Below are 27,597 nucleotides of genomic sequence, written 5' to 3'. Positions count from 1 at the left end.
AATTTTCTCCCAACACAACCCATCACATAAAACCAGTTAATCTATATATGGAACTATCAAAGGACTCGGTGAACAATGTACAAAATAAAATAACCTTAGTTGGAAAACCGAAATAGAGGCATAAATTGAAAGAGAAAGGCAATCTATTGATATGAAAGAGAAAGACAATCTATTGATTGAGACCAAGTTTAGATTAAAGAAAAACTAGTTACGTACTACAATAATTGTTTGACCCCAAAAGTAATAGAAGCATAAAATGCGACAAATATTATGTGCAATCCTTACATTTTTCTTAGCTATTTCCTTTAAAAAGTCAGTTTTAACTTTGTTATCTTTTAATGACAACTGAATATTCAACACAAAACTCTAAGAGGCCTCTGAGCAATACGGAGCGACCTCGAGAGGGCGAAACCTAGGGTTCCGTGTGGCGACGGCGATCGTGCGGTGTCCAGACCAGGGCGACGGCGAGAATACGAAGCAGATCCTTTCTTGGCGACGTCGGATTCTAGGGATTGTTTCGAAGGCCCATTTCGAGGCGGTGCGGCTCCGATTCGCGGCGGCTTTCGGCTGAAGCTTTCAAGGGTGAGGTGTGTTTCGATCCAGTGGTGACGGGCTCCGATCGCTGCAGCTTACGGTTGTGGCGGTGAGGGTGGTGGATTAAGGCTTCGGGTTCGATTTTCTTCTCAGATCCGTGGTGGTGCAGGGCTTTATTCTCGTAGGTTCACTGATTTCCGGTGGAGGCTCGACACCACATGTTGCTTTCAGATCGGAGGTCGAGGTCTCGGCTCTTGGGCGGAGCGGGTGCCTCTATTGATCGCTCTTTGCTTTTGGGTTAGACTTAAGGAGGACCCAGCGATGGTGGAGGAGCGCGATGGAGGCCGCCGGAATGGTGAAAGGCGGGGTTGCCTTCCGAGAAGGCTGGGCTGGCCTGTGCAGTGTGAGAAAGTTGGATTTTGGCAGTGGGCTTGGGCCTCTGCCTTGCTGGGTTGTGTTGTGCAGCCTAGTGAACTGGGTCTAGTTGTGGGCCCAGTTCTCCTCTTTTTTTTCACCTGGTTTGGGCTGGTCTAGGCTTTTGGGGAGGTAGTCTAACCCTATTTTGTCTCTTGGATGTTACCGTGTGACTGTGTTGATTTGTTGCGACGTACACCATATGGGTCTTAGGCGTCAAAATGCTCAAGACAGTGGTTCCATCTTCGGGATAGGGTGGGGTTAGGGATTTATTTTCTTGTTTTATTTTCTGCAGTTCCTTTAGGTTTCAGTTTTGTTGGCTAGTAATAATTTGGCTGCTTTGGGCAGTTTGTATTCTGCTTTGTGCAGACCTGATCATCGCTTTGTATTATGAGGGTTTTTTGATTCCCTCTAGATTGATGCAGTGACGTCGTTGAAATATATGGAGCCTGATTCCGTTTCCCTAAAAAAAAAAAAGTTTTGGTATCTTTTTAGGTACTTTGTGATGCAATTCAAGATAAATAGGAGCCTAAATGAAGCAAAGAAGCCGTGAACCATGAAATACTGATGTAGGACTCAAATTGATCATTCATATGGCCGGAAATAACAAGGGAAATCCATGGAAATCGTTTTGCAAAACAGTTGCTATAAAGCAAGAAACTGCAGTTTCAGAATCAGCTTCTCAAGAACAGTTTTGGGGAGCGTTTCTTGAATCCTTCCAACTGTACTTTTGCAGAAAGAGCCAAAAATACTGGAAGATATGATGTTGTACTACAACAAGAGCCAAAGAACTGGTCAGAATCATCAACGAGGCAGCAGGAAATCAAGCTCAAAATAGGCTTCTTGATAAGGTAGAAACTGTAAGCTTTTCACGAAGCATTTTGGGAGATCCTTTCCGGCGATTTACTTGGTGTTTTTCTAGAAGATTATTGATCATTCTAGAAGATATGATGTACCATCCAGAAACACGGCAATATCAAGTCAATCCTTGTCCAAGAAGAAAGGTTCAGAGATAGAAAACGAGTCCTAGTCAAAACAGGGCAGATTGGCCGAGATTCTTCTTTGGACGGATTTCATGTGTATTTTTGGTAGGTTATTAATGCTGCAATTATCAAGGAGAGTCCTAAAAGAATTCTACAAGATTATAGGAAGATTACAAAGGCTTGAAGACAATTAAATTGTGCACCAATCAAAGGAAACCTCAAGCAACTAAGGAAGGTTTGTAAAGCAAAATTGGAGAAGGAAACTAGGGTTGTGTATCTCCTATATAAAGAGCCTCTGCAATACATTCAAGATGACCACACCCTTCACCTTCTCTTCTATCTTTCTTTCTTATTCATCCGTCCACCATCTTTTTCTCTATTTTAGATGACAATGTATAACTAAACTTCTTAGTTAAGGGCAAGGTTTGAAGCCCCTAGACATGTCTTTGACATTGTTTTGATTCTTAGTTTCAAAACTACTTTGTTGTGAAATTGTTTATTTGATTTTGGTTTATGGATATCTCTTACTTGTTTATGTTCATGAACGCGTGCATAGAATATTATGAACTTGTGAGTGGGGCTAGAAATAGTGTTTTAATCTCCTAAATGGTTAATAATTCTTATTTCAATGGTAGTAAAACCTATAGGACAATAGGTGAAACCAAAGAAAAAGGATTGCTTTCTAGGTAGGCGTTCCACACTAGTTTTGCATGCTTGTTTCGATCAAACTTCCACATGTGCCTAATGCTTAGAATAAATTGTTGATAGGATAGCGTTCTATACCTTGATTGTTTGTTCTAAAGGTTTAGTAATGGAGCGTTCATCTTGCTTAAGTAATTTAGGGAAGTAAAAAGAACTTACGCATGCGTTCATGGTTTGTTCTTTGTTGAAACCTTTTTCATGACTTAGTAATTGAAACTAGGATAAATAAACTTGTCTTGAGCATGTTTTGGTGGTAAATTTCTGAGTCTCTAATATCTTCATTCATATAATTGTAAATCCCGCATTATTTATATGTTTTACTTTATTTTTCTGCGTTACAAAACCAAAAACCCCCATTTTTACGATTTCATGTTCATACATTCGTTCATTATTTTCGTACATACTTATATTCATACTTCGATTCTTTATCCGGAAGGTAAGAGAAGAACCTTGTGATGAGGTTGGTGCTCATCTCGTCCACAAGATTGTGAAGAAGTCAGGTCAGGGTCATCCCAGACAACTCACACCCCATAATGTTGGCACGCCGTGCACATAGCTAAAAGAGACTGTTTGCATAGCCTCCTTAGGCCAGCCAAACAATAACAACCGTAAACAGCCACGAGGCACTAATTCTTGAGTCCTACTCGTCTTCCTCCTCCTCTTAGGCAGAAAATGAAAGAGAAAGGCAATCTATTGATTGAGATCAAACTTAGTTTAAAGAAAAACTGTACAACCATAAACACCGAAAACAGCCACTAATTCATGCGTCTTACTCGTCTTCCTCCTCCTCCTCCCCCTCCTCATCCTCTTTCTCTTGCTGCTTGCTGCCACTTGAGTAAACGCAGATGTCCTTGCTTCCACTTTGGAAAATCCGAGCCAAACACTTCTTCTTGTTGCAGAAACTAAATCCTTTGTGCTTGCTGTTTTTGTACATTTTGAAATGAGCCTTCAAAGCATTTCCATATTTATCTCACGTGAAGCAGTCATTGCACACAATGCAAACTAGTTTCTTATGCTCATCCTTCTTATGCACATGATGCACTCGGATTGAGTTCTCAAAATTAACCCTGTTGACAATTGTTAGTATAAAACAAATATGGATCATTTAGTCCGGAGATTGAGAGTGCTCCTGTCATTTAAACGTCAAAAAAAGAAATATTAATTACAAATATACAATATATATAAAAAAATTACAAAGAAAAGGGGGGGGGGGGGGGGGGGGTTTAAGAATGTTTATATTCTAATATTAAACTAACTACATTGATCGATTCAAACCATGAATTAAGATAGATAAGAAGGAACGAAATATGCATGACGAAATTAACAATCATTAACACAAAAACATTTATTCTAATCATGAATCACGGATCAAAACATGTGAATGAAGAAATCAATCAAGAACAAAGATGAACGCATACAAAGTTCTTTTTACTTTCCTTAGTTAAATCAACTAGATGAACGCACCATAGTTAACCTTATTAAACATGCAATGCTAGTGAGAGATCAAGTCATCAACAAAACACATTTAACGCATTAAACACTTAGAAAGTTTAATTGATTTAAGCCAAGAACACAAATTGGAACGCCGTACAAGCATGCAAGACTCTTCATTGATTTACCTAAGTGTTTATAGGTTTTCCACTTAACAATTAAGGCATAGGAAGCTAGCAATCTTAATTTGAATTCAATTACTTGCTCAATATTCTAAGTTGGCCATCAAAGAACACAAAACACATAAAACATGGGTTATTCGCACAAAATCAATTAACTTAAATCATCACATATCAAAATCGCAATTCATGTCTTCTAGAAGCCTAAAACGTTTTCATGCTTCATGATTATTTGAAACTAAACATCTAAACATAAACTCAATCATATCAAAGCATCGAAATTTCCATTTAAACAAACAAAACATACGAATTGTTTTACAAGAACTAGAAACTGAAAACAAAGAGTTCATGGTCATGGTTACACTTTTAAAGAAGCTTCAAGGACGCAAGAAGATCTTCAAAGGTGGTGGATGATGATGAGGCTCACGGCAAGGATGGATGGAGAATGATGGAACTTGCTTCATGACTTCAAGTCTTGAGCAATGGAAGAAGGCTAAAACTTTGGGGGAGAGAGAGGGGAGGTTTATGATTTTAATTTTGGGTTTTGAATGATGATTTTCACGTCCTCTACTCCCCTCCTTATATACTACATGACTAGGGCTAGTATTTGGGACTTTCTCTGATTCTTCTGCATCATTCGACCAATCAAAATATTGCATGAGAAGTAAAAATCAAATCTTCCTCTTGATTGCCAAAATCACCAATGAACCTATACCCTATTTCGGCCAACTTGCATGTAAAACGTAATCAGGAAACCTAAATTGATAACTATTCTCTTTTATTTTCTTTTCCTGATTTCACACGAAGTACATTTTCTCCTAAACTCTCCCAAATTGACTCATTGTAGAAATCTTCTTGAATCTTCTTTACTTTGCATGGCAAAAGGAATTATTTTTGAAACCAAACTCCTTTGAGACGTCAAGAATAGTCTAGAAGGTCACATGGAAGTCACATGCTTCACTTTTTGGGTCAGGCTTCTTCAATTGGACAATTTCAAAGCTCATCTTCATGTATGAAACCATTTTTGATTCTCTAGAACATTCTTGAACAATCTTGAGTCATCTTGAAGCCACATCATCTCCTAGCCTTCCCAGATATCTTAATATCATCAGGACTCCTAATGTGATCAGGTTTCCTAGTCCAATTAAGACTCTTCATTTTCAAAATGTTCTGGAACCTTCCTGAGCTCTCCTTGTTCAATAGGGACTCCTGGTCGTGTTAGGTTTCCTTTTCTGGCAGGAATGGGTTTCCTTGTCTGACTGGGATTCTGTCATTTCTCATTTCTGCATTCATTTCCACGAGCTCTCTCCTAGTTGACCTATGATTCCTACTTCAATTGTGATTCCTTTTCCTAGTCGGATTGGGGAAACTTCATTTCTCCATTTCTTTATCATTTATGCACTTCATTTCTTCCTTGCCTTCATTTCTTTCATTTCTAGCTCTTGATAGCTCATTACCTGCGTTTGGAGCTCAAATATACCTAAATACATGCAATAAAGTAAGTTAAAAATGATAATGTTAAGAAAATAACTAAGTAAAATGTAGAGAGAATGACATTAAAAAAGTCACAAATATTGCTCCTATCAACACATAATTTTTCCATGATTATGCTAAGAAAATATTACCACGTTTAGATTTGTCATGCCTTTGGGCCAATAAGTGGATCAACCAAAATTACTAGTGTATTTTCTTAGCATAAACTCGGCCCAAATATCAAACATGTCTAAGCCGTGGATCGGGTCTCTTCGAGGCCTTATAAAATTTTGAAATCCATACCAAAATATCGAAACTACCCTGACCAATGTCGTGTATTTTCAATGCGCGCGTTTCTTCTACCTCACTCTTTCTCTCTGTGACTCCAAACCCAGAAAACTATGGCTTCTTCTAAGCCGGTTTGGGTTGTTGCGTGCATTCTATGGCTTCTGTTCCTCATGCTTCCCTCTTCTTCTTCCTCTGAATCGCCGGCTGAGTATTCTCTAGGTAACTTTCTCTTCCATTTACTCTCTCAATTTTGTCGCGCTAAGAAATTGTACCAAGTACAATACAAGTGTAATTTTGTAGTTAGTAGTTACATTTAGTTGTAGAGTACCTATCCCAAATGCAAGAACACATAGTAGAGCAAAAGGGCCACTAGTGATGCATAGCAAAAGAGAATCATCCCTAGAACTTTGAAGTAATGAACTAGTAACAAAAGAGATGCACATCATCTTTCTCAGGAACCCTTGAATCTCCAATGTACTTGATTGCAATATCGCCATTAAACATATAATTCCAACATTGTAAAGGTCATATGTTCGATTCTCACTAGCATATGTAAGGATGGGGTGGGCTAAATTTATATATATATATATATATATTAATTAATGTCACTATTAAACATATCACAATCAAACAATTGGAGAGCAATGTGCATATATAAATGCATCAATTGAAGTAGTTTAGTGATTATTATAGTAGTAGTTACTCAAAATAATAGATATAATTTTTTTGGCTTATTAGGGAGTTGAGCACAATCTTAAATCTTAGATATGATTACTTTTTCTAAAGTGCCAGTTTTTTTATTGCCCAAACCATTTTCAAAAAATTGTATTTAAAAATATGATGTTGCATCTTCAATCCTTAACGTAAGATGTACCAAACTATGACAATGATGTACCAAACCAGCTAACATGTATGTTGATTTTCAACATAAGTGAAAACTGTTACAGTGATGACTCTGTTAATTATGATCAGTTGCAACCTAGCTATCTATCTTACCCAACGTGATGACTCTGTTACTTATTTCAACTTTTAAGGGTATACTTGCAGAAAAAATTAATTCTTTTTCAAATAAGCATGTAGATTTTGTTAAACGTATTGTGCTTCAGGTAACGTTTGAAAATAGTATCTGCAAACTAATTAAGAAAAAAAGTGGTGCTATTCACACACTCATTTTCTCTATTCACACACCCTCTCTGTTTTTCTAATATTTTAATTCAATTCTTTTTTACAAATTACCCTAACTATATATCATTCCTTATAATTCTGTTTCTTTTTCTCTTTTCTTTTATCTGTTTGGCAAGTCAATCATGAATCAAACATCATTATGCAATAAATCAATTTTCGTTTACCTATAAATGAAGGAAAAATAATACGTTCATTAAGTGGAATGACCTGTATTATTAGACGAGGAATATGTTTCCTAGGTAATTACTTTCATCCAACTGAATCTAAATTGCAAAGTTTGTCCTCATACAAGTAGGAGGTGTAAGACGCATGCTTTACTCCCTTGTTGTCTCGGGTTCCAATATTGCACCTACACCTAGCTTACTAGAGTTTCTTATCTATTATAGATTGACAATAATCCATTTGAATTCAAACGCAGTTTGAAATTTGAGAAATTTGTAGGTACAAAAAAAAAAAGGAGTATAATTCAAAAGTAATTGTTTGAATAAGACTAACCTGAGGGACTAGACAAATGTAGACACACGCATAATCAATAGTATGAACTCTTAATATAATGTATTTTAGATAACTGTATTGAAAGAACACTCACCCATAAATAATAAGAATGTATTATGCAAGGCTGAGGACAAACTTTGCAATTTAGATTTAGTTGGATGAACGTAATTACCTGTGAAGCATATTCCTTGTCTAATAATATAGTGCACGTAAAAATGGCAAAAGAACAAACAATAGTTTTTGAACACTGATGTCTAGAAGAGTATCAGACATCATTTTTGAAATTGTAATCGATTTAAATGTTCACTTAGGTATTGTTGGACATATACTTTATTAAGCATAAAATGTGAAAATATGAAGAATTAAACTTAGTTAACATATAAAATTATGATGATTATAACAATTATACATCGATTTGTGTTTTAGAAGCGATGTTGGTTGTTATCCGGGACATCGGTTTTTGACCAATGTCTGATTTTCTCGATCTTTTATATCACCTACTAAGACATTGGTCGGATTTTAGTTTTACATCGGTTCTGAACTGATGTCTATTAACATAATTCTAGTAGTGAACATTTCTTCTTGTTACAAAAGTTGAAGCCACAATGCTTCACACTATTATAGTGATACTCCAGAGTTTCACCGTGCTCCTTATAGGGAAAACTTTCATTGCACACAGTACACAGAAGCTTCCGATGCTGAAACTGCAAGTGTTGAAAACTTGAAATGTGGTTTTCTCATCATCTGCACTGAAGATGAACTCACGAAACTTACACTTCCAGTCCATCACTGCAAAAAAAAATAAAGATAAATGTCAAATGTTGCATTGAACCAAACATGTCAACATGATCAATGTTTTTTTAGTCGCAGCTCTACGGCTTTAAATTGTTGTGTGTGTGTGTGTGTGAGAGAGAGAGAGAGAGAGAGAGAGAACCTTTACATAGATGAGAGATAGGACAGAGGAACTGTACAAGGACTTAGAAACTAAGAGTCTAAGACCCTGCTTTTATAATGAGAGTACTCAATCGGACACAGAGCAAGTACTGGTAGGTTAATTACCATTTTCAAAAAATTATTTAAAAATATGATGTTCCATCCTCGATCCTCAACGTAAGATGTACCAAACTTTGACAGTGATGTACCAAACAAGCTACCATGTATGTTGATTTTCAACATAAGTGAAAACTGTGACAGTGATGAACGTTAATTATGATCAGCTGCAACCTAGCAATCTATCTTACCCAAAGTGATGACTCTGTTACTTTTTTTTTTTTTTTTTTTTTTTGAGAAGGATGACTCTGTTACTTATTTCAACTTTTAAGGGTATACTTGCAGAAAAAATTAATTCTTTTTCAAATAAGCATGTAGATTTTGTTAAACGTATAGTGCTTCATGTAACGTTCGAAAACACTTAATCACTAATCTACAAACTAATTAAGAAAAAAATACATTATTTTTTGTTTTTGTCAAACGCTATTAAAAAATAGTTCGAATTGAAGTACTTGAAAATTCTTTCAACACTACCAAAGGCGAATGGCTTAAACTAATTTATAGCTTGCAAGTTGAACATATGGCAGAACGAATATGTTGTTGCTCTAGTAGTGAACTTGCCAATTCTCACCTTTCAAGTTACAAATTTAGGTTAAGTTTGATGAGGTTGCAGTACTATGTTTGCACTTCGTTTAGAAGAAAGGGTGTTAATTGAGCCAGTATTTAAAGCCTTACTTCATGGACTTTTACCAACATTTGCTATATATACTTATACTCATTGTGCTACAGCTAATTGATAGTAACTTCTTCTGATTATCTAATGTTGAAGCTGCTTCATTTAATAACTTTGTAATACATTATGGTAATTAAGGTCTTACTCCAATAAATTGCGATTATGCACAATTTACTTTGTGTGGAGTCATTTTCGTTTCATGCTATACATAATTTTTGGCGAAAGTATTGTTCACAAGTTTACTTTGTAGTTGCAGCATGGTGATGAAAGGATGGAATTGACAACTATTAGTGAACTTGCCAATTCTCAATGATGTTGTTGCTCTAGCTAGTATTGAACCTGCCAATTCTCACCTTTCAAGTTACCAATCTAGGTTAAGTTTGATGAGGTTGCAGTACTATGTTTGCACTTCGTTTAGAAGAAAGGGTGTTAATTGAGTCAGTTTTTAAAGCCTTGCTTCATAGACTTTTACTGACATTTGCTGTATATACTTATACTCATTGTGCTATAGCTAATTGATAGTGACTTCTTCTGATTATCTAATGTCAAAGCTGCTTCATTCAATAACTTTGTATACATTACGGTAATTAAGGTCTTAGTACTCTAATAAATTGCGATTATACACAGTTTACTTTGTGTGGAGTCATTTTCGTTTCGTGCTATACATAATTTTTGGTGAAAGTACTGTTCACAAGTTTACTCTATAGTTGCAGCATGGTGATGAAAGGATGCAGTTGACAACTACTAGTGAACCTGCCAATTCTCAATGATGTTATTGCTCTAGTAGTGAACCTGCCAATTCTCAACTTTCAAGTTGCCAATCTAGGTTAAGTTTGATGAGGTTGCAGTACTATGTTTGCACTTCATTTAGAAGAAAGGGTGTTAATTGAGCCAGTTTTTAAAGCCTTGCTTTAGGGACTTTTACGGACATTTGCTATATATACTTATACTTATTGGGCTACAGCTAATTGATAGTGACTTCTTCTAATTATCTAATGTTAAAGATGTTTCATTCAATAACTTTGTATACATTATGGTAATTAAGGTCTTACTCCAATAAATTGCGATTATGCACAGTTTACTTTGTGTGGATTCATTTTCGTTTCGTGCTATACATAATTTTTTGCGAAAGTACTGTTCACAAGTTTACTTTGTAGTTGCAGCATGGTGATGAAAGGATGGAATTGACTGCTACTAGTGAACCTGCCGATTCTCAATGATGTTGTTGCTCTAGTAGTGAACCTGCCAATTCTCACATTTTAAGTTACCAATCTAGGTTAAGTTTGATGAGGTTGCAGTACAATGTTTGCACTTTGTTTAGAAGAAAAGGTGTTATTTGAGCCAGCTTTTAAAGCCTTGCTTCGTGGACTTTTACTGACATTTTCTATATATACTTATACTCATTGTGCTAAGCTAATTGATAATGACTTCTTCTGATTATCTAATGTTAAAGATGCTTCATTCAATAACTTTGTATACATTATGGTAATTAAGGTCCTACTCCAATAAATTGCGATCATGCACAATTTACTTTGTGTGGAGTCATTTTCGTTTCATGCTATACATAATTTTTTGCAAATGTACAGTTCACAAGTTTACTCTGTTGTTGCAGCATGGTGATGAAAGGATGGAATTGACAACCAGCCCTCTTATACATCATGATACCTAGCTACCCATTGCCACATTGAACCACAAGAAAGAGGCTTATGAAGGATATACTAAAATTAAGAAAAATATTTTGGATACAATTTTTACCATGAGGTGCATGAAACAACTTGAGGATCATATATCAAACGAATCTGCTATATATCAAATCTTATAATGTTGTCTTCTTGCATTGAAGGTCTGCTCCCACATGAGAAATTCGTCAAACTTTATCAAATCGTATTAGCTTAGATAAATAAGTTTGAACGATTATGTTTCGGATGATAAAAATGATTACAAGTTCTAAAAAGATTAAAACTGATTTACAAGAAAAGAAGAATAGCTTAATTTCCTGTAATTGAATCATGTTCCTAAACAAGAACGTTTAGGTATGTCTGTTGGGACACCAGGATTTTGGATTTCACATTGATTGGAAAATAAAAGTTTCGTAAGTCAGTACAATAGAAGTTTAATTTTGTAGTCACATTTGGTAAGTAGAGTACCTATCTCAAAATCAAGTTCATATAGAGTAGAGCAAAGAGGGTCAATAGTGAGCCCGAGCAAGAGAGAATCATCCCTAGGATTCCAAAAATAATAACAAAAGAGCTTCATATCATCTTTCTCATGAAACCCAATTTACTTGATCACCAGTGGCAGAGAGGATTAGATTTTAAGTGGGGCACACAAAATATCAAAACTCCATATTAAGAAGAAAAAAAACACATTCACAAAATATCAAAACTTCATAAAAGAAAAAAAAATACTCAAAATGATATTTTGTAAATTGTCAAATGCAATTTGTCAATAACTATATTAAAGTTTTTGAAAAATAATTAAAGAGTATATTAAAAATAGTGCTAATGTCCAAAACATAATATATATTATATATAAACTTAAAATATTCAGACCAACAAAAAATAAAAACTTGGTTGTTAGTCTCGAACCCATGACCTTCATGTTGCTATCTCATCAACCATCCACTACACTAAACTAGCATACTGTGTAATAAACAAACCAAATTGTATATAATATAACTGGGGCACGAGACCCACTGGGCCCCAATGTGGCTCCGCCCCTGTTGATCACAATGTGCCCATCAACATCGCCATGAAATGTATCAAAATCAAATCACTAGAATGCAATGGCATAAAATGCATTAATTGAAGTAGTTTAGTAATTGTTATAGTATCAGTTACTGAAAATAATAAATACTGTTTTTAGCTTCTTCGGGATTGATAGGAGCATTTTATGCGACGGTTATAATGTTGATCCTTATATTAATCTTGATAGTTTATTGTATTTTCCCTTCATATATTAATGGGTAAATTCCTCCTATGGTACCTGAGGTATTGCTACTTAGACAGTTTGATACCCGATGTATTAAAGGGGACAGTTTGATACCTGAAGTTAGACTTTGTTTGACACTTTGGTACTTCTGTTAATTTTTCTGTTAAATGTAAGGATAAAATTGACATTTAGAATATATGTATAAAAACATAATAAAAAAACATGAGTTTGTGGGTTGATTGCCGTTCTTCATAATTTTATAGGTATGAATTAATGTTTATGAGTTATGTTGAAGGTGAAATATTCGAATTTTATGTTAAAGAAATATAATAATCAGATATTTTTTTGGTACTATTCTCTATGAATCCACTGATTTTTCCTCCTCTTCATAAACACAATGCGATGATATTATTTGATATTATTTTAGGTCTTCATCATTTTTTGGGTCATTTAGGAGAAAATGAAAATGAATTAATGCTTTTGGGTTATGTTAAAGTTGTTTGGCTCCAATTTTGCTGCAGCTGGTCAACAGTCTCTTTTCTTGCGCGGGCGTGCCAGCACCGTTCGGGTGCGGTCGTCGGGGGTGTCCCTTGACCTGACTTCTATCAAGCGATTGTAGACGAGGAGAGCACCAACCTCGTCGTGGGATTCTTTCTGCCTCGTGGTGAGGACTTTGCTGAAGTTTCTTCTTGTTAACACAATCGATACTCAATATTGTAGATCGAGCAGAGCGACATCACCGGGAAATGTTGAGATCTTGCTAAAGCGTGACTTTAGCTTGGCTGGGTTGCTAGGGCGTTACCCTTGCTTGGCTGGTTCTGTAACCGTTGTGGTCGCGGCACTATCGTCGGCTCCCGAGGAGACTAGGACCGAAGCACGTTGACAGAGGGTTTGGTGGCACTGAAAGTCGGCTTCTGAGAAGACTAGGACTAGGAGTGTGATCACCGCTAAGAGAAAGAGAATGAGAAGAGTTGCTCTTAGAGAGGTTTGCTCTAGAGAGAACTTAGATCATCTTAGAGATATTGTTGTTGTATGTGAATGTGTCTGTTAGAATGAGAGGAGAAGGTGTTTATATAGGGAAGAAAAAGAAGAGTGAAATGATGAGTGGAAGAAAAATAATGAAAGTAGATCTAAGTTCACTTGTAAAATATGGAAAAGATAGAGAAAAGATGAAATGAAAGCAAAGCATGAAGGTGCAGCAACATGGAAGTGGTGATGATCTATTAAAGAGATTGTAGAAGAAAAATATATCCAAGGAAAAAGAGAAAAGCATCTAGCTTTCTTCATGTGGGTAGGAAACATGAACATGTGAATATTGAGTTGGTTTTAGGTCAGTTTCTGCCCCTTTATTCCTTCAATTATTTCTCCAACAAGACTTCATTATATGCCTTCGACTTCTTCATATGAAATGTTCCACTATGAGTGTACATCATCTTGACAAATTTTCAGATTTTTATTCCATGTGGTTGGGCCGAAAATTCTGCTGGACCTCTTACAGGTCCAGTTTTCCAGTTTTGCTTCTGTAGAAAATTGGGCTGATTGTTTGAAGGCCTTCCACTCAAAAAAAGCTCTTGCACTCTTCATAAGAAATGATTCTTGGGATGTCTAGAATGGATCTGGAAAGTTTCAGCACATTTCGATTTCATTTGGTTAGTCTGCCACCCCTCCTTCCTTGTTTAGCTCGGTTTCTCCTAGCCGAAGTAGGAAAATATGCTAAAGTTGACTTGTCATACTTCCATAGTAGGCTTTATTTAGCCTCTAAATATATATTTCGAGCTTGTCGACAATATATAGCTTGAGCCACTGATATTGGCTCAATTTCTCCAAGACGTGCCTTGTCAGGCCAAAATGCTTATTTTGGGTCCAAACAAAAGTTGACATAATTGAATTTTATGTTTAAAAAAAATTAGTTGTACGAGACTAGTTTCAATGGAGTACTCTCATGGGTGTTCACTATATGATTACTATATTTCTTAAACATAAAATTCGAATATTTCACCTTCAACATAACCCATAAGCATTAATTCATACCTATAAAATTATGAAGAAAATCAACCCACAAACTCATGTTTTTTTATTATGTTTTTATACATATATTCTAAATGTCATTTTTATCCTTACATTTAACAGAAAAATTAACAGAAGTACCAAAGTGTCAAATGAAGTCTAACTTCAAGTACCAAACTGTCCCCTTTAATACATCAGGTATCAAACTGTCCAAGTAGCAATACCTCAGGTACCATAGGAGGAATTTACCCTATATTAACTTACTTTTGTGTTTATTAGGTTTTTAGGAGCAAATATACAAAAAGAGAGTGATATGGAGGAAATATGCGCAAATAAAGAAAAGCTTGAAGTCCTGGCCCAAGCAGGAGACCTTGATGGATCGAGAAGCCTTACTTATGGAGATGACGCAGCAAATATGGAGGCTATTCACATTTATCACATTGATGAAATGACCAGCTTTTATTGGAAAGATGATGTGGAGAATCCTAAATCAAATAGAAAATCAAGAAGATGGCTTTCTCTATAATTCAAGGAATCTCAAACCAAAAAGCAATGCAAAAGAACTCAAGGAGGAATATAAAAGGGTTGCCGTGACAGTTTGATGTGATAGTGAAAGTATGTAATGTTATTTGCATATAATAAAAATTCATTGAACAAAGTTCTGCAAGACCACTATGATAGGAGCGTAATTGTACATTATTTATATCAAATTCCTTTATATTTTCATTGTTAGTTCTTGATATTTTCTAGTTATTTATTTTGTTTATATGTTTTGTAGGTATTTTAGAGCAAAGAAGAAGAAAAGAAGCAAAAGAGGGATTGAAAGACAAAATCAGTAAATCTGTCTGTGCAAATCAGTCAACTTTGACAGAGTACTGAGAGCAGTTCAGGATGATCCAGATAATGATCTTTATATTGATAGAAAGCTAGCCTCGGATGTCTAGTTTCCAAACCTTTTTACGGTTTGTGAATATCATTTTTCTAGAAAAAATTATGACCGATTTAGTACAAGGAGGTCAGGCTGCACGCGAATCTGAGTTCAAAGAAGGAAATATTGTCTCCTAGAGCTATAAGGGAAGAAGAATTAAAAGTCCTCCTTTAATTAGAGATCAAATTCCTTAGTTCTTGGAGGAGAAGAAGTCATGACGCAATAACTATATAAAAAAGAGTCTAGGGCATCATTGTAGACATCTTTGGACGCATAACATCAGCCCATTGCCGCCATCCTCTCCTTCCTGTCTTTTCTTGTTTTATTTTATTTCTTTTATGTCTTGCTAATAGTTTTCCATAGTTAGGGGCTGCTTTCAGCCCTAGACATGATGTAATTTATGATATTGGTATTTATTAATATGTTTCTTGAATTTTGGTTGTTTGTTGGTTCATTGGTTTATCATTGATTAATCTTGTATGTTTGTTAGTGGTGGCCAACATTAGTAAGCATGCTAGGTTATATTGCTATGAATGTGTGTATGATCGTCCATGTCTATATGCATTCTAGAGTAGCGATTGAATGACTTGAGACCCATTCTTATGAACCAATATCTAGATAGATTAGGACAACATCAGTACCTAAATTGCCTAGCTTTATTCATAATCTTTTTGACCTTAATGACTTCTAGGTGAGAGCTATGCGAGAACATCACTCTAGGTTTGATTCTAGAAGCTAAGTTAAGTTGAAGACATCATTCTCTTAACATACCAAGTAAGAAAGATTGATAGGTTAAGATCAACACATCATTGGCTTAGCTTGGGTAAGGATATCCGAATGAATTGAAACAAGTTGGAACATATCACATGCGTAATCATGATCTAGTGGTGAGAAGTAGTTCCTAGCTAGCCTTTTATCATTTATTTCAAAACCCTAAAATAAAAACTCAAAAACAATTCTTTTATTTTCGTCACCTTTCTGTTCTTCGTTTGCTTTTATTTATTTGACATACCAAATAAACCCCAAAAATTCTGAAACCTTGTCAGCCTTTAGTTTAGTGTGTCTAGGTTGTCTCTGTAAATTTTCGTTGCATTTAGAGTAGTTTAGAGTCGTCTGCCAGTCAGTTCTTTTGGATTGGATAGATAAGGTTTTTAGTTTTAAATCGAGTCATAGATTAGTGATTTAAATACAATCCTCTGCGGGAGACCCCTTCTTTCCTATACTACGATTGACTAATATTTGTGATTGCAGGGTTAAATTATTACGCCTATTTTAGGTGTATCACACTATGAATTTTTTCTAGGCATGCAATGCTCCATATATATGTTGCCAGAAGTTATTCTAAAAAAATATATAAAAAAATATATGTTGCCAGAAGCATAAGGATTACCAGACCATGGATACATACATTGATAGAGAAATTAGACACTATAACATGGAGTCACGAACCACTGATTGTTGCAGCACACTATACCCGACCACTAATTGTTATTAATGAGTGGAGACATTTGTGCTTGCTTCCAATCTGAAAGATTCTATCTGTTCAAGCACTTCTTCTTGCTTCACACATGAGTTTCATAACACTCGTTGCAGACACAACACATAATTTTCCCATGATTATGCTAAGAAAATACACCAGTAATTTAGATTTGTCGTGCCTTTAAACCAATAAGTGGATCAATCGAAATTTCAATTTTGGTAACGACTCGTAAACTCGGCCCAAATATCAAACACGTCCAAGCCGCGGATCGGCCCAAATATAAAATTTCGAAATCCATACACCAAAATATCGAAACTAACCTCACCAACGTTGCGTATTTTCAACGCGCGCCTTTCTTCTACCTATATATCCTCTCACTCTTTCTCTCTGTGACTCCAAACCCAGAAAACTATGGCTTCTTCTAAGCCGGTTTGGGTCGCTGCGTGCATTATATGGCTTCTGTTCCTCACGCTGCCCTCTTCTTCTTATTCCTCTGAATCGCCGACTGGGTATTCTTTAGGTAACTTTCTCTTCCATTTACTCTTTCAATTTCGTCGCGCCGTGAAATTGTAAAATCTTAGGGTTTTTGATGCTGTGGTTCAGTAATTTGAATCACCTATTGTTTTTGGTTCTCTTCTTTGGTGAACATTGTGAGGAACAAAGAAAAAAGACTGAAACTTTGTGTCTTTTGGTACGAGATTTTGAAAAATTCTATAACTCAATTTAGGGTTGTACTTGTTAGGCATCAATAAAGATTGAAGAAATGAAACTTCTATTGTAATCAAGTGTTTGTTTTTGGATTTAATAGGCAGATGTAGGGGGCCTAATTCGTAGGGATGGTGAGAGGTTTGCATTTTAGGGTTCTCATGGCTCTGTGCTTTTGGTTTTGCAGTTATTGGTGAGAATGCTACTTTGCAATTATCGAATGGTGTGCTGGTGCAAAATTCTCCTGGTGCTAAGCCTGGAACTTCAGTGTTGTGTGGAAGAGTTCATGTATGTGGATTGTCAAGGCTTAAATATCTGGAGAAGTTTGCCGACACGGTGAAGGTGAAGATATCAACAAATTCGAGCTTTCGGATACGGCCTTTTGAGGTTTGCTTCCACAGGTGAGTGTTTGATAGTATGGTTCTAGGTATTGTTTGTATGCAACTGAATATGAATGAATTATGGTAATCCATTGTGTTTGATAGTTTATTTGCTGTTGCTTTGAAGAGTTCTTTGTGCATGGGAATGGTTATATTTGTTTTGTTTGAGTGGAATATTTCAAATGTTTTGTGAAGATTTTTGTGGGCTCTAGTAATGAAATTGGGTAAATCCTGTTGAAAGATTTGCACTTGTATTTGATTACCTGTGCATTTTTTACCTCTATTTTCAACTTTTGAGCAAAGTGCACTGTTGTGCTTATTAATGTGCTCATATGTCTTAGCTGTCAACCGAGTAATGCCCTCTACCATAATGTAATTCGAAGTGCTTGGAGTGAAGATTTAGTTTTGTGTGACGACAAAAGTGATGAAGCTTATGGAACCAACTTAAGAGTGTTACGTTTCTTGCAGAAATACTTCTCGTGGGATAGGAATGTGCCCTCACAGCCAGTGGGAGAAAGTTTCCAAGGGGTCCTGGTCTGGATCCATGTCACCTTATGAGCGCAAACTCTTAGATATACGGACAGTGGGTTCATCCTTAGAGAGTTTTGAGGTGTCCCTTGAAGAAGGTAACTTCTCAGTCTCACATGCAAATACTTTAACTCTGACCCTTATTTTAGTTCCTGGTTCACTAATCTGTGTTTTTGTTTTGCAGAATTTTTTATATCTCGCCTGGTATTTTTTGTGTCTGGTGTAATCTTGATGAGTTTGGCGCCTTCTCTGAGCAATTCATTGGTATTCTATTACGGCAGTGGAATGGCAATAGGGGTGGTCCTTGTACTATTGATCGTCCTTTTTCAGGTAATGTAATCTTCCTTTCCTGTACATATGTAATTTATGTATCCTTTTTAAGCTATGCATGTGATATAGATCCTTTTTAAAATATGTAAATCAATCAAAAGTCCTTATAGTTATCCAACAGATTAGAACTGATTATAATGGCATTCTGTTCTTCTGGTTGTTTACAGGGGATGAAGCTTCTCCCAACAGGTCGGAAGAGTTCGCTCGGAATTTTTTTGTTTTCATCTGTGGTATGTGTCCAGCTTAAGTTAATTCACCTTTTTACCTGTTCATTTTCATGACTGATCCATTTAAGTTTATTTTTATATCAGGTTGGTTTGGGATCTTTTCTCCTCAGCTACATCCCAGGGCTATTGCGTTCAGTACTAACAGAGCTTGGAATTAGCGAAGAGATGTATAATCCTGTATGTTATCATTATTTTGATAATTGCCCTAGTATCTCTTCCATAAAACCACAATTAGCAAAGAGATGTATAATTCTGTATGTTAGTTATGCTTAAAGAATTATCTTCATCCCAGATTATCCCATTGTGTGTCTTGGTCTTTGATTGTTGGAAATTACCTGCAAAATGACTAATATATTTCTATGCTGCTAGTTGTAGAAAGCTATCATATTCGTCATTTAATATTTTCATCTCTGGTTTGCTGAGCAAGCCAACTTAAGTCGAGCAAATTGAAGCCATCTTTAGATTTAGTTTTGTGATAAATTTGTAGGTGGTTTCTAACGATATGCATAGATCTGTTGATAACAGCCTTCTTTTAGGGGAAAGAGGTTCATTATATCTGCATCAATATTGCACATAGTTGTATGCTTTAATAAAATATGAACCAATTAGAGAATCTTCTTCCAATGAAATATGATTTGTTAATCTGTTCTCGTAAAATATAAACCCTTTCAAGTCTTTTCCTCTGGGTGTTGATTCTGAATATATTCTCTTTCAGGTGTGTAATGATTGATGCATGCAGATTCAAGTTTTGAATGTCATGATACCTTAGAAGCTTAGAAAATCACACTGCAAGCCTTACATGGGTCATTTGATATTTATGTTTTCTGTTTGTTTTTGAGATTTGCGTTTTTTAATTATTTTTTATTTTTAATAATTATCAATATTACATTCTTCTTTCATTAGACTCTGACCTATATGTTTTGCTTATCCTGATCACTTGACTCAATGGAAATGTATCTCTGTAGCTTTGTTGCCACCATATTCTGAAGATTATGGTAACTGCTTGTACTAACTGGAAAGTGCTCTCAATAATTTGCAGTTGGCTATATTTCTTCTGGCTTTTATTTTTCTGGCTGGAGCATGGTTGGGATTCTGGACAGTTCGTAAAATGGCCCTGAGAGAAGATGGATCAATTGATTCTAGCACATCTCTGTTTGTTTTGTGGACCATCCGGTTTGTAGCTCTTCTTCTGCTTTCACAGGTAAGTTATATTAGATCTATATTTAACCATGATTTGGTAAATGTCTAATTTTCTATTTGGTGATTTGAATATTCCTTGGTTTGGTTTCAGAGTTCTGGTGATCCGCTACTGGCAGCAGGAGCCATAACGGTCCCCTTGCTCCCTTTTATAGTGAGGAAAATTGCTATAATGTTTGGAGTTATACTCTCTTTTATGAGGAAAATAACCATAGCATTTGGAACAATAGTCTCTTTTATAGCGAGGACAATCGCTATAATATTTGGAGGTGTAATCTCTTCAGTGCAGGAAATCTTCAGATGGATTCATCACCGTCGCATGTACAGGTATCTGGTATCATGTCTCAAATGATCTGGAGAATTACATCCATGTTTCTTTTGACTTTTGTAATGGTTTTAAGCCATTCATGAAATTTCGGATTTTTTTTGCAGGAAATTGTTGAAATCACCCAAAAAGAAGAAGAGCAGAAGATCAGAGATTCCTGATTCTCCACCTTCTGAATATGCACCTGATGAGGTCATCAACGAGTTTCAAAGCGATGACGACTATAAGTTCCCAAGGCCCGGATCCAGAAACTCTACCCTGGCTTCATGTATTTCATCTGGCCTAGGTTTGCTTATTTCCTGTATATTTTATTTTCTATTTGCATATATTCTTTCTGCTACATGAGTGAACCATTATATACTAATTTTTGTTACAGGTTCTAGAAGTGCATCACCATCAGAAAGGTTATACCCTTCTTATATCCACACTACACCTGAGAGGAGAGCGGTGCCAAGACATGAGTGGGAAAGTATCACCAGACACACGACGGAGAAAGCCCTGGAAGAACTTGCTTCTTCACCTGATTTCGGCAAGTGGGTAGTTGCAAATGCTGATAGAATCAGTATCACCCCACTCAGCAGCAGAAAGACTGATGAGCAGCGCCGTAGCTGGTTCTTCTAGTGTCAAGTGTTGACACTTGTTGTAAATTCCGTAGATAGTTTTTGTTGTGTAACGTTAACCTGTACGAGCAATCTGAGCAAACCTGATGATTTTTTGTAACTCAACAGTGTAATTCAACAACAGGCCATCAGTTTAGGCATCTGTTTTGGTATATTATACACTGCATTTTGATAGTACTTGGACCACATTTAGTTCGAATCAAGCCCAATCTATTTGATGTGGACTACTAGATTTGTAACAATTGAAGTTCCTGAGTTTGAAGCTTTGTTCAGGTGTTTTGCTTGGGCCTTGGGGTCTCCAGGCGATGTAACCAAATCATCACATTAGTATTCAGCCATATGCTTAAGATGAATTAGTAAAGAAATAATACCAAGAAAATTCTAATTGGCGTAATTGGCTGCAAGCGGAACGTAGGCGCTTTAGGTGTGTGTTGACCATGCACTCTCGCGTCATGTTTTCTCTTCGTCAATAGTTGCGACTTCAAATCCAATTAGGTTTTCTGGACGAGATAGGGACACTCAACTATGAGGTAGCTTTTGTCCCAAGGCAGGCAAAGATTGGATGGAATGTGATTAGAATGACGGGGTGGATGTCTATTAGGTTTGGCTTTGCTGATATTGGTGGCAGAGCATACCTTTTTTTTTTTGATGGCGGCAGAGCATAATTTGAACCGTGTATTTTAGCATTTTAGTGTGTTCTTTGTTGGTAACTCTTTTATTTCGTGTCTTTAATATTTTTATTTTTATTTTTATTTTTCGTAAACTTCCTCGTACTTGAACCACATTAAAAGGGGTACAAAATATCTTCCATAGAAAATCAATTTCACTATTTTTATTTCTCATGTGAATAGTGAATGCTGTTCTATCATGTGAAGCTTATGTAACTGGCCTTTGCAAGCCCCCAAAGTCAAAATCTTAATCTTAAGCAAAAGAAAATTCCTCTAATCAGTAACTTCGTGTCGTGTTTCCAATATTATTAATTATATTTCTTTTGTAAATTTCCTCGTACCACATTCAGCCGATAGAAAAAAGGTACAAAAATAATCAATTTTACTAATGTTTTTCTCATGTGGACACCATTCTATGATTTGAACCTTGCAATTTCCCTATTGCAAAGTCAAACCTTAAGCAGAAGCACATTTCTCTAAATAATACCAGAAGACAAATATTACCTCCCTTGGCAAAAAATTGTCCATCCCCTACCTCTTCACATGTATGTACAGAATATTCGTTCTACTCCAGAGTAAGTAATCGACATGGGTAATAGAAATTCACGTCACGATGATCATCTCATGTGCGAGGCAGCTCGTTAGTCTCAACCTACTTTCTCTTTAAGAGTCTAGTGTGTAGATAAAGCTCCGTGTCAAAACCGTGTCTTCCCCACCCCAAAATATTCGGCTTCCGGTTTCTTCTTCAAAATCCTCGAGCTTTAGCCGACTCTCCAAACCCTATATAAAAAAAAAAAAACCCTTCACCCTTCACCCAAAACCCAAGTCTTCGTTTTGCTCTGAAGATATGAGTTACTACAATCAGCAGCAGGCTCCAGTTGGTGTTCCTCCTCCACAGGGTATGTGGGTTTTTGGTCTTTTGCATGTTGGGTTTGCTTTGTTATTTGTTGGATTTGGGTTTGATTTTGATTTTTTTGTTGAAATAGGTTATCCTCCAAAGGATGCTTACCCTCCACCTGGATACCCTCAACAAGGATACCCTCCTCAACAGGGGTACCCTCCACAAGGGTATCCTCAGCAGGGCTACCCACAACAAGGGTATCCACCACAACAGGGCTATGCTCAGCCTCCTCCTCACCAGAGCAGCTCTGGTTGCCTTGAAGGATGGTAAGCCCATTAGATCATGATTTTGAGATTGCAAGGTTTTGGTGGTTCAATTTTTATTTTTCTTTTCCTTGATTTGATTTCTGATTTCATGAGTAACAGTTGCTTAATTGGTTCACAGATTCAGTAGGTGGTGATTATTTGTGTGCAATTGTAATATGCTGATTATCTTTATTACGAGTGATTTATATATGAACTTTGAGATTGGCCCAATATCTTTGAGGATTGCGATGATTGAGAGAATATTTATTTATGTAATTTTTTTTTTTTCTTTCTGACTTTTCAGTCTAGCGGCGCTTTGCTGTTGTTGCATGTTGGATGCTTGCTTCTGAGAAGATTTGATGCTTCTTCAATGAACATTGCTTGATTGATCAACATTGCTTCATCGCGGGGTAACATGTCATTGAAGTTTACATTTAGGATCAAGTAATACTGTCTGATGTTTGGTGGTGCTGTTTAGTTATGGGATTATGTAATGCAGACTCACTAGGTGAACATTTTTTCTCTTTCAATTGAATAATAGTAGGTCATGTTTATTTTGGATATTGTGATTAATCAAATTTGTAGTCGACTATTGTTCTATCAGCTAAACGAATCTAATTACATTGTCCTTTAATTTTCTTACTTGGGAGAGAGTATATGCATGATGTCTCTGTATACTCTTGGGATGTTCTGATGGGATGCTCTTTGCGTATGGGGTTGATTATCTTTGAAAATCACATGGTGTTTTCCCTTGAATTTTTCTCGTGTTTGTTTTATTTTCTTGTTGGATTTTATGATTTGCTGTGCAAGATAGGGTGGCATTGTTCATCCCTTTAATTCCTTTCCACTCATAGAGGTTCAACTATCCATTAAATGACCCCAGCACTAGTGCTAGTGGCTTACAGCTCATAGTAGACAAGCATTTTGCTTTTGCTATTGCTAATGTTTCGTGGTGTTATTTACAATGGCATGTTAAAGTGTATCTTTAATGTGCTCCAAGTTGATTGAATCACTCTATTGATAATTTTATAGTGACTTGGTCAGCATTTTCTATGTGCTTTGTTAGTCTATTTCCAGATTTTTAGTCTAAAAAATTGTCGGTGACTTGAGTTCCCCTATGGAATTTTCGTGGGCTGTGGTAGTGGGGGCCTAAACAGAAATAGAAGTGAGGACTGGATCTAGGGTCTTGTTTTGCAAGGTGGTTTGTGGACTTTGGACAAGATATATTCGAGGCTTAGCCATAAGTCCAAGCCAACCTATATTCTTGCCAACACAGCTGCAGTAATCAGCTGGCTACAGAAGGAAGGATATTCACGCCTTATTCCTTCTCTTCCGTTGATTTACTGTGACAAGTTTTCCTCCATTTCTCTTGGATCAAAAGCTGTCTTCCTGAAAGAGTTCATAATGGCAGTTTGTATTTTCAGTTAATCAATGACACAGCTGAACGAAGGTCTTCATGGACCTCAGGTTGTTAACATGTTACCATCAGACTAGGAAAAGCCGCTGGGTGGGTGGAGGGAATCACAGTGATGGAGGACAAGGTGTCTGAATCCTAGTGGTTCTTATCAGAAGAGTTGCTTAGGAGGTGATTATGATTATAAATAAATAGGACTGTCTTGATAGGATAGCTTTGTTTGAACCAGAAATCGCTGTCAACTTTTCTCATCTTGTTTCATATCTTTTCAATTCAGTGTATGAATTATATGGGGAATATTGTTACCTATTGGGGCCGTAAGTCCTACCTACCAACCATATGTTTGGTTAATTGTCTATCTATATACTAAAGCTTGGTTGCCCGGTTTCCTGTTCATCACTGTGCAAAGTAAGTGGAGTGACGGTTTTGCCCTTGTAATAGCTGAAGTCTACATCAGTACATCCTCCTAGAAGCACTGATGCAGGACACAGTGGAAAACTTCTAATTTTAGCCACCGGAATTTTTTTATCTCTCTGTACCGCTATCTCTTTACTCTATTATTATTATGAAGAATGTCATACGTCATGGTAGTTTATTCATTCTTTGGGATGATTTAACCGCTACGCACTGCATTTTGGATTAATTGGTTCGATCCGTGTCCTTGGGTCCTTCTCTGAAGAAGACATCTAGGAGTGGCATTGTGAGGTGTTCGGTCCAGGAAATTGATTGGAAAAATTTCCCGTTGTTTCCCAAAAAAGAAAAAAGAATGAGCCGAATCCTTTCTATGTATATTCACGGCAATAATGGAAATGCTTGGCCAGAGAGATCAAAATTTAGGGGGTGTATTTAATTCAGATTTTAAAAGACTTTGTTTGAATTTTTATAATTCATGGATTTACTTAATCCACGGATTGTTTAAATTCTATATGGACTCTGATTAATTCTAATGGATGGATTTATTAGTATTTGTTTAGATTTTATAAATCCTTATGATGTTTTTGGTAGGTTAATTTTTTTTTTTGTTCTTCTTCTTCTTCTTTAATTAAGCAATGGATGTATGGATCCAACTATAATGCTATATCAATGACAAGAAAGTATGGCAATCTACCATTCTTTATGTTGTGTATAATGATATATGAACAATAAGAGAAAACTAACCAGCCAAAATGTTACACAAAAAATAAAGTAGTAAACTAATGACATAATTTATTTCATATTTAATTTACAAAAGAATCATGTTTATATGTATCATCTTAATAATACCATTGAAAGTGAGCTTAATTAGCTAGAAGGATTAAGGCTTCTAGAGCTATAGTGAGAGTAGAGGCAAAGGAAGATGGTGGGAAAATAGATCTAAGACAAAATTGATGAGTGTCACCTATTGAGACCTGCTTTTTATTTATTTATTTATTTATTTTGAAAGGGTTTTTTTTGAAGAATATCATGTCGATATATAATAATACTCAGGCCAGAAAGGACCATTACATATCCTCCCTCTACCATCTCTGGGTAGATAAAGAGTTTGTGGAAAACCACAGCGATACATAGATTAGGTCCGATCATTTGACGGTACTCATGCTCACTTATTCAAGCAAGCCTATAGACTATGAAGTAACATAGTAAATAAGCAAGCCTAAAGATAAAAACTTATAGCTACCCTAAAAACAAAGGAAATAGAGTTCCCTAAACAAAAGGAAAATTGAACAAAAGACAAACTAAAAGTAGCCAGCCCAAAATCGCAGCCCCACAGCCCCAAGAAAGATCCAACTCAAGCCCAACAAAGAAAGCTTGACCCAAGCCCAAAGTCTATCTTCATCACACTGGTCGTCGACCACCGCCCCCAGCGCCAGATCTTGCTGCCGAAACCCATCGCCGGATCTCGTCGCCAAAACTCATCACCGGATTTCGCGCCCCAAGTTAACGCCAGACCACACCGCCAATCCAAACGCCGACCTTGCCTTCACAAGCCCACGTCGGACCAGACCACCGCAATCCATCGTCAAGGCACGACTGAGCCACGCCGCGTCGAAACTAGCCTCCCAAGATGCAGCCGATCCAGCCCCCGCTATCACGTCGCCGATCTTAAAGGTGCCTCGACGAAGCGCGACTAGCGTTGAACCACCGTCCACTGTGCTAAAGACTTCGTTCGGAGCTCTTGTCAAACCATCCAGCCAAACCGTAAGCCAAAACCAAGAGACTGTCAGGCAACTAGTGTTCAAACACCCGTCCGGCAGCAATCCATTGACGACGAGGCAGACCCACGCCGAATAGGAGCGCCGCCGGACGAGGAGGAATTTGCAAACCCTAGACCCAAGCTGTCCGAGTTTTTTGGAGCTCTGTGACAAAAGCGCTGCATTTTGAAAGGGGTTTGAGTGAGAAAGAATCCATCAAAATCTTTTGGGAAGTGGTTGGATTGTTTTTGAGTTTTGATATGTATAAAAAACACTATAAAATCCTCCAAAATCTAGCATTTAATGAAATCCTTAAAAATCCGTATACTTTTGAATATCAGCAAATTTGAATGGATAATTTTAAATCTTAATTGAATACATCAAGATTTTAAAGGAATGTTTAAAATCTCAGTTGAATACCCATAGACTTCTAAAATACAAAAAAATCTTGTAGACTCTTAAATGAATACACCCCCCTTAGTACAATGACTACAATCCACTATCCCAATTTCTCCGTCTCTCTCTCCCTATCTCCCACTAGTGTATTGACACATGTACTACCACGTCACCACACTTACCAGTCACTTAAGCATTTGAGAAAATCTATTATTTTTTTATAATAATTAATTAAAATATAAACTAATATTACTTTTTGATATGCAGTGTACATACTTGATCCTACCTAGTCTCATACGAGGTATACATAATATTCTATGGATGCCAGTGGGCTGACATACCGACATATATGAATGTTTAAGCTTAGCATTCAAAAAAAAAAAAAAAGAACTTTCTAAACAATCTTGTTTTTTCTGCTGGAATCCAATGTAAGTTTATTAATTTTGATAGATATAGAACTGATAGAAATACAAAGCATGAGAGCCTAGAAAGTAGAACATCTGACTCAAAGCTAACTAATAGAGTAATAAGTGAAGAGATCAAAGCTTTAGATTTCACATAACATGCACCATAAGTAGTACATTAAAGTATTCAACTTGGAGTTAATTGGAATATGTAGATTTTTTTTTTTTAAGCCAAAGATGTTGAATGTTTCATAAGTTAAATTACACTTTAACTACTCATTGTCAAAGACACGATAAAAAGAACTACTGCCCTGAATTTTATTTCCTCTACCA

At 36.3% G+C, this 27,597-nt stretch overlaps 2 protein-coding genes across 4 annotated transcripts; both read left to right on the top strand.

The window, feature by feature from the left end:
• Positions 1-6,105: 6,105 nt before the first annotated feature.
• Positions 6,106-21,239, top strand: LOC133722096 (uncharacterized). Of its 3 annotated transcripts, none has more exons than XM_062148924.1 (10): positions 6,106-6,223; positions 17,646-17,859; positions 18,307-18,464; positions 18,551-18,696; positions 18,864-18,926; positions 19,008-19,100; positions 19,963-20,124; positions 20,215-20,447; positions 20,553-20,731; positions 20,822-21,239. In XM_062148924.1, the coding sequence occupies exons 1-10, from the start codon at positions 6,118-6,120 to the stop codon at positions 21,064-21,066; spliced, it is 1,599 nt and encodes a 532-aa protein (XP_062004908.1). In that variant the 5' UTR covers positions 6,106-6,117; the 3' UTR covers positions 21,067-21,239. The 3 variants fall into 3 exon arrangements, with proteins under 3 accessions (XP_062004908.1, XP_062004912.1, XP_062004901.1); XM_062148928.1 differs by lacking the exon at positions 6,106-6,223 and adding an exon at positions 17,121-17,273 and having other exon boundaries at positions 20,553-20,713; XM_062148917.1 differs by lacking the exon at positions 6,106-6,223 and adding an exon at positions 17,122-17,273.
• Positions 21,240-22,257: 1,018 nt separating this feature from the next.
• On the top strand, positions 22,258-23,521 carry LOC133722088 (cysteine-rich and transmembrane domain-containing protein WIH2). The gene is made up of 3 exons (XM_062148910.1): positions 22,258-22,632; positions 22,720-22,900; positions 23,184-23,521. Exons 1-3 carry the CDS (start codon positions 22,581-22,583, stop codon positions 23,227-23,229), a joined length of 279 nt encoding a protein of 92 aa, XP_062004894.1. The 5' UTR covers positions 22,258-22,580; the 3' UTR covers positions 23,230-23,521.
• Positions 23,522-27,597: the final 4,076 nt, after the last annotated feature.

Source organism: Rosa rugosa, chromosome 1, assembly GCF_958449725.1.
Source record: "Rosa rugosa chromosome 1, drRosRugo1.1, whole genome shotgun sequence".
In the NCBI taxonomy this organism is placed as follows: Eukaryota; Viridiplantae; Streptophyta; class Magnoliopsida; order Rosales; family Rosaceae; genus Rosa; species Rosa rugosa.
Note: the sequence above shows the minus strand (reverse complement) of the source record. Positions and strands in the feature narration are given on the sequence as shown.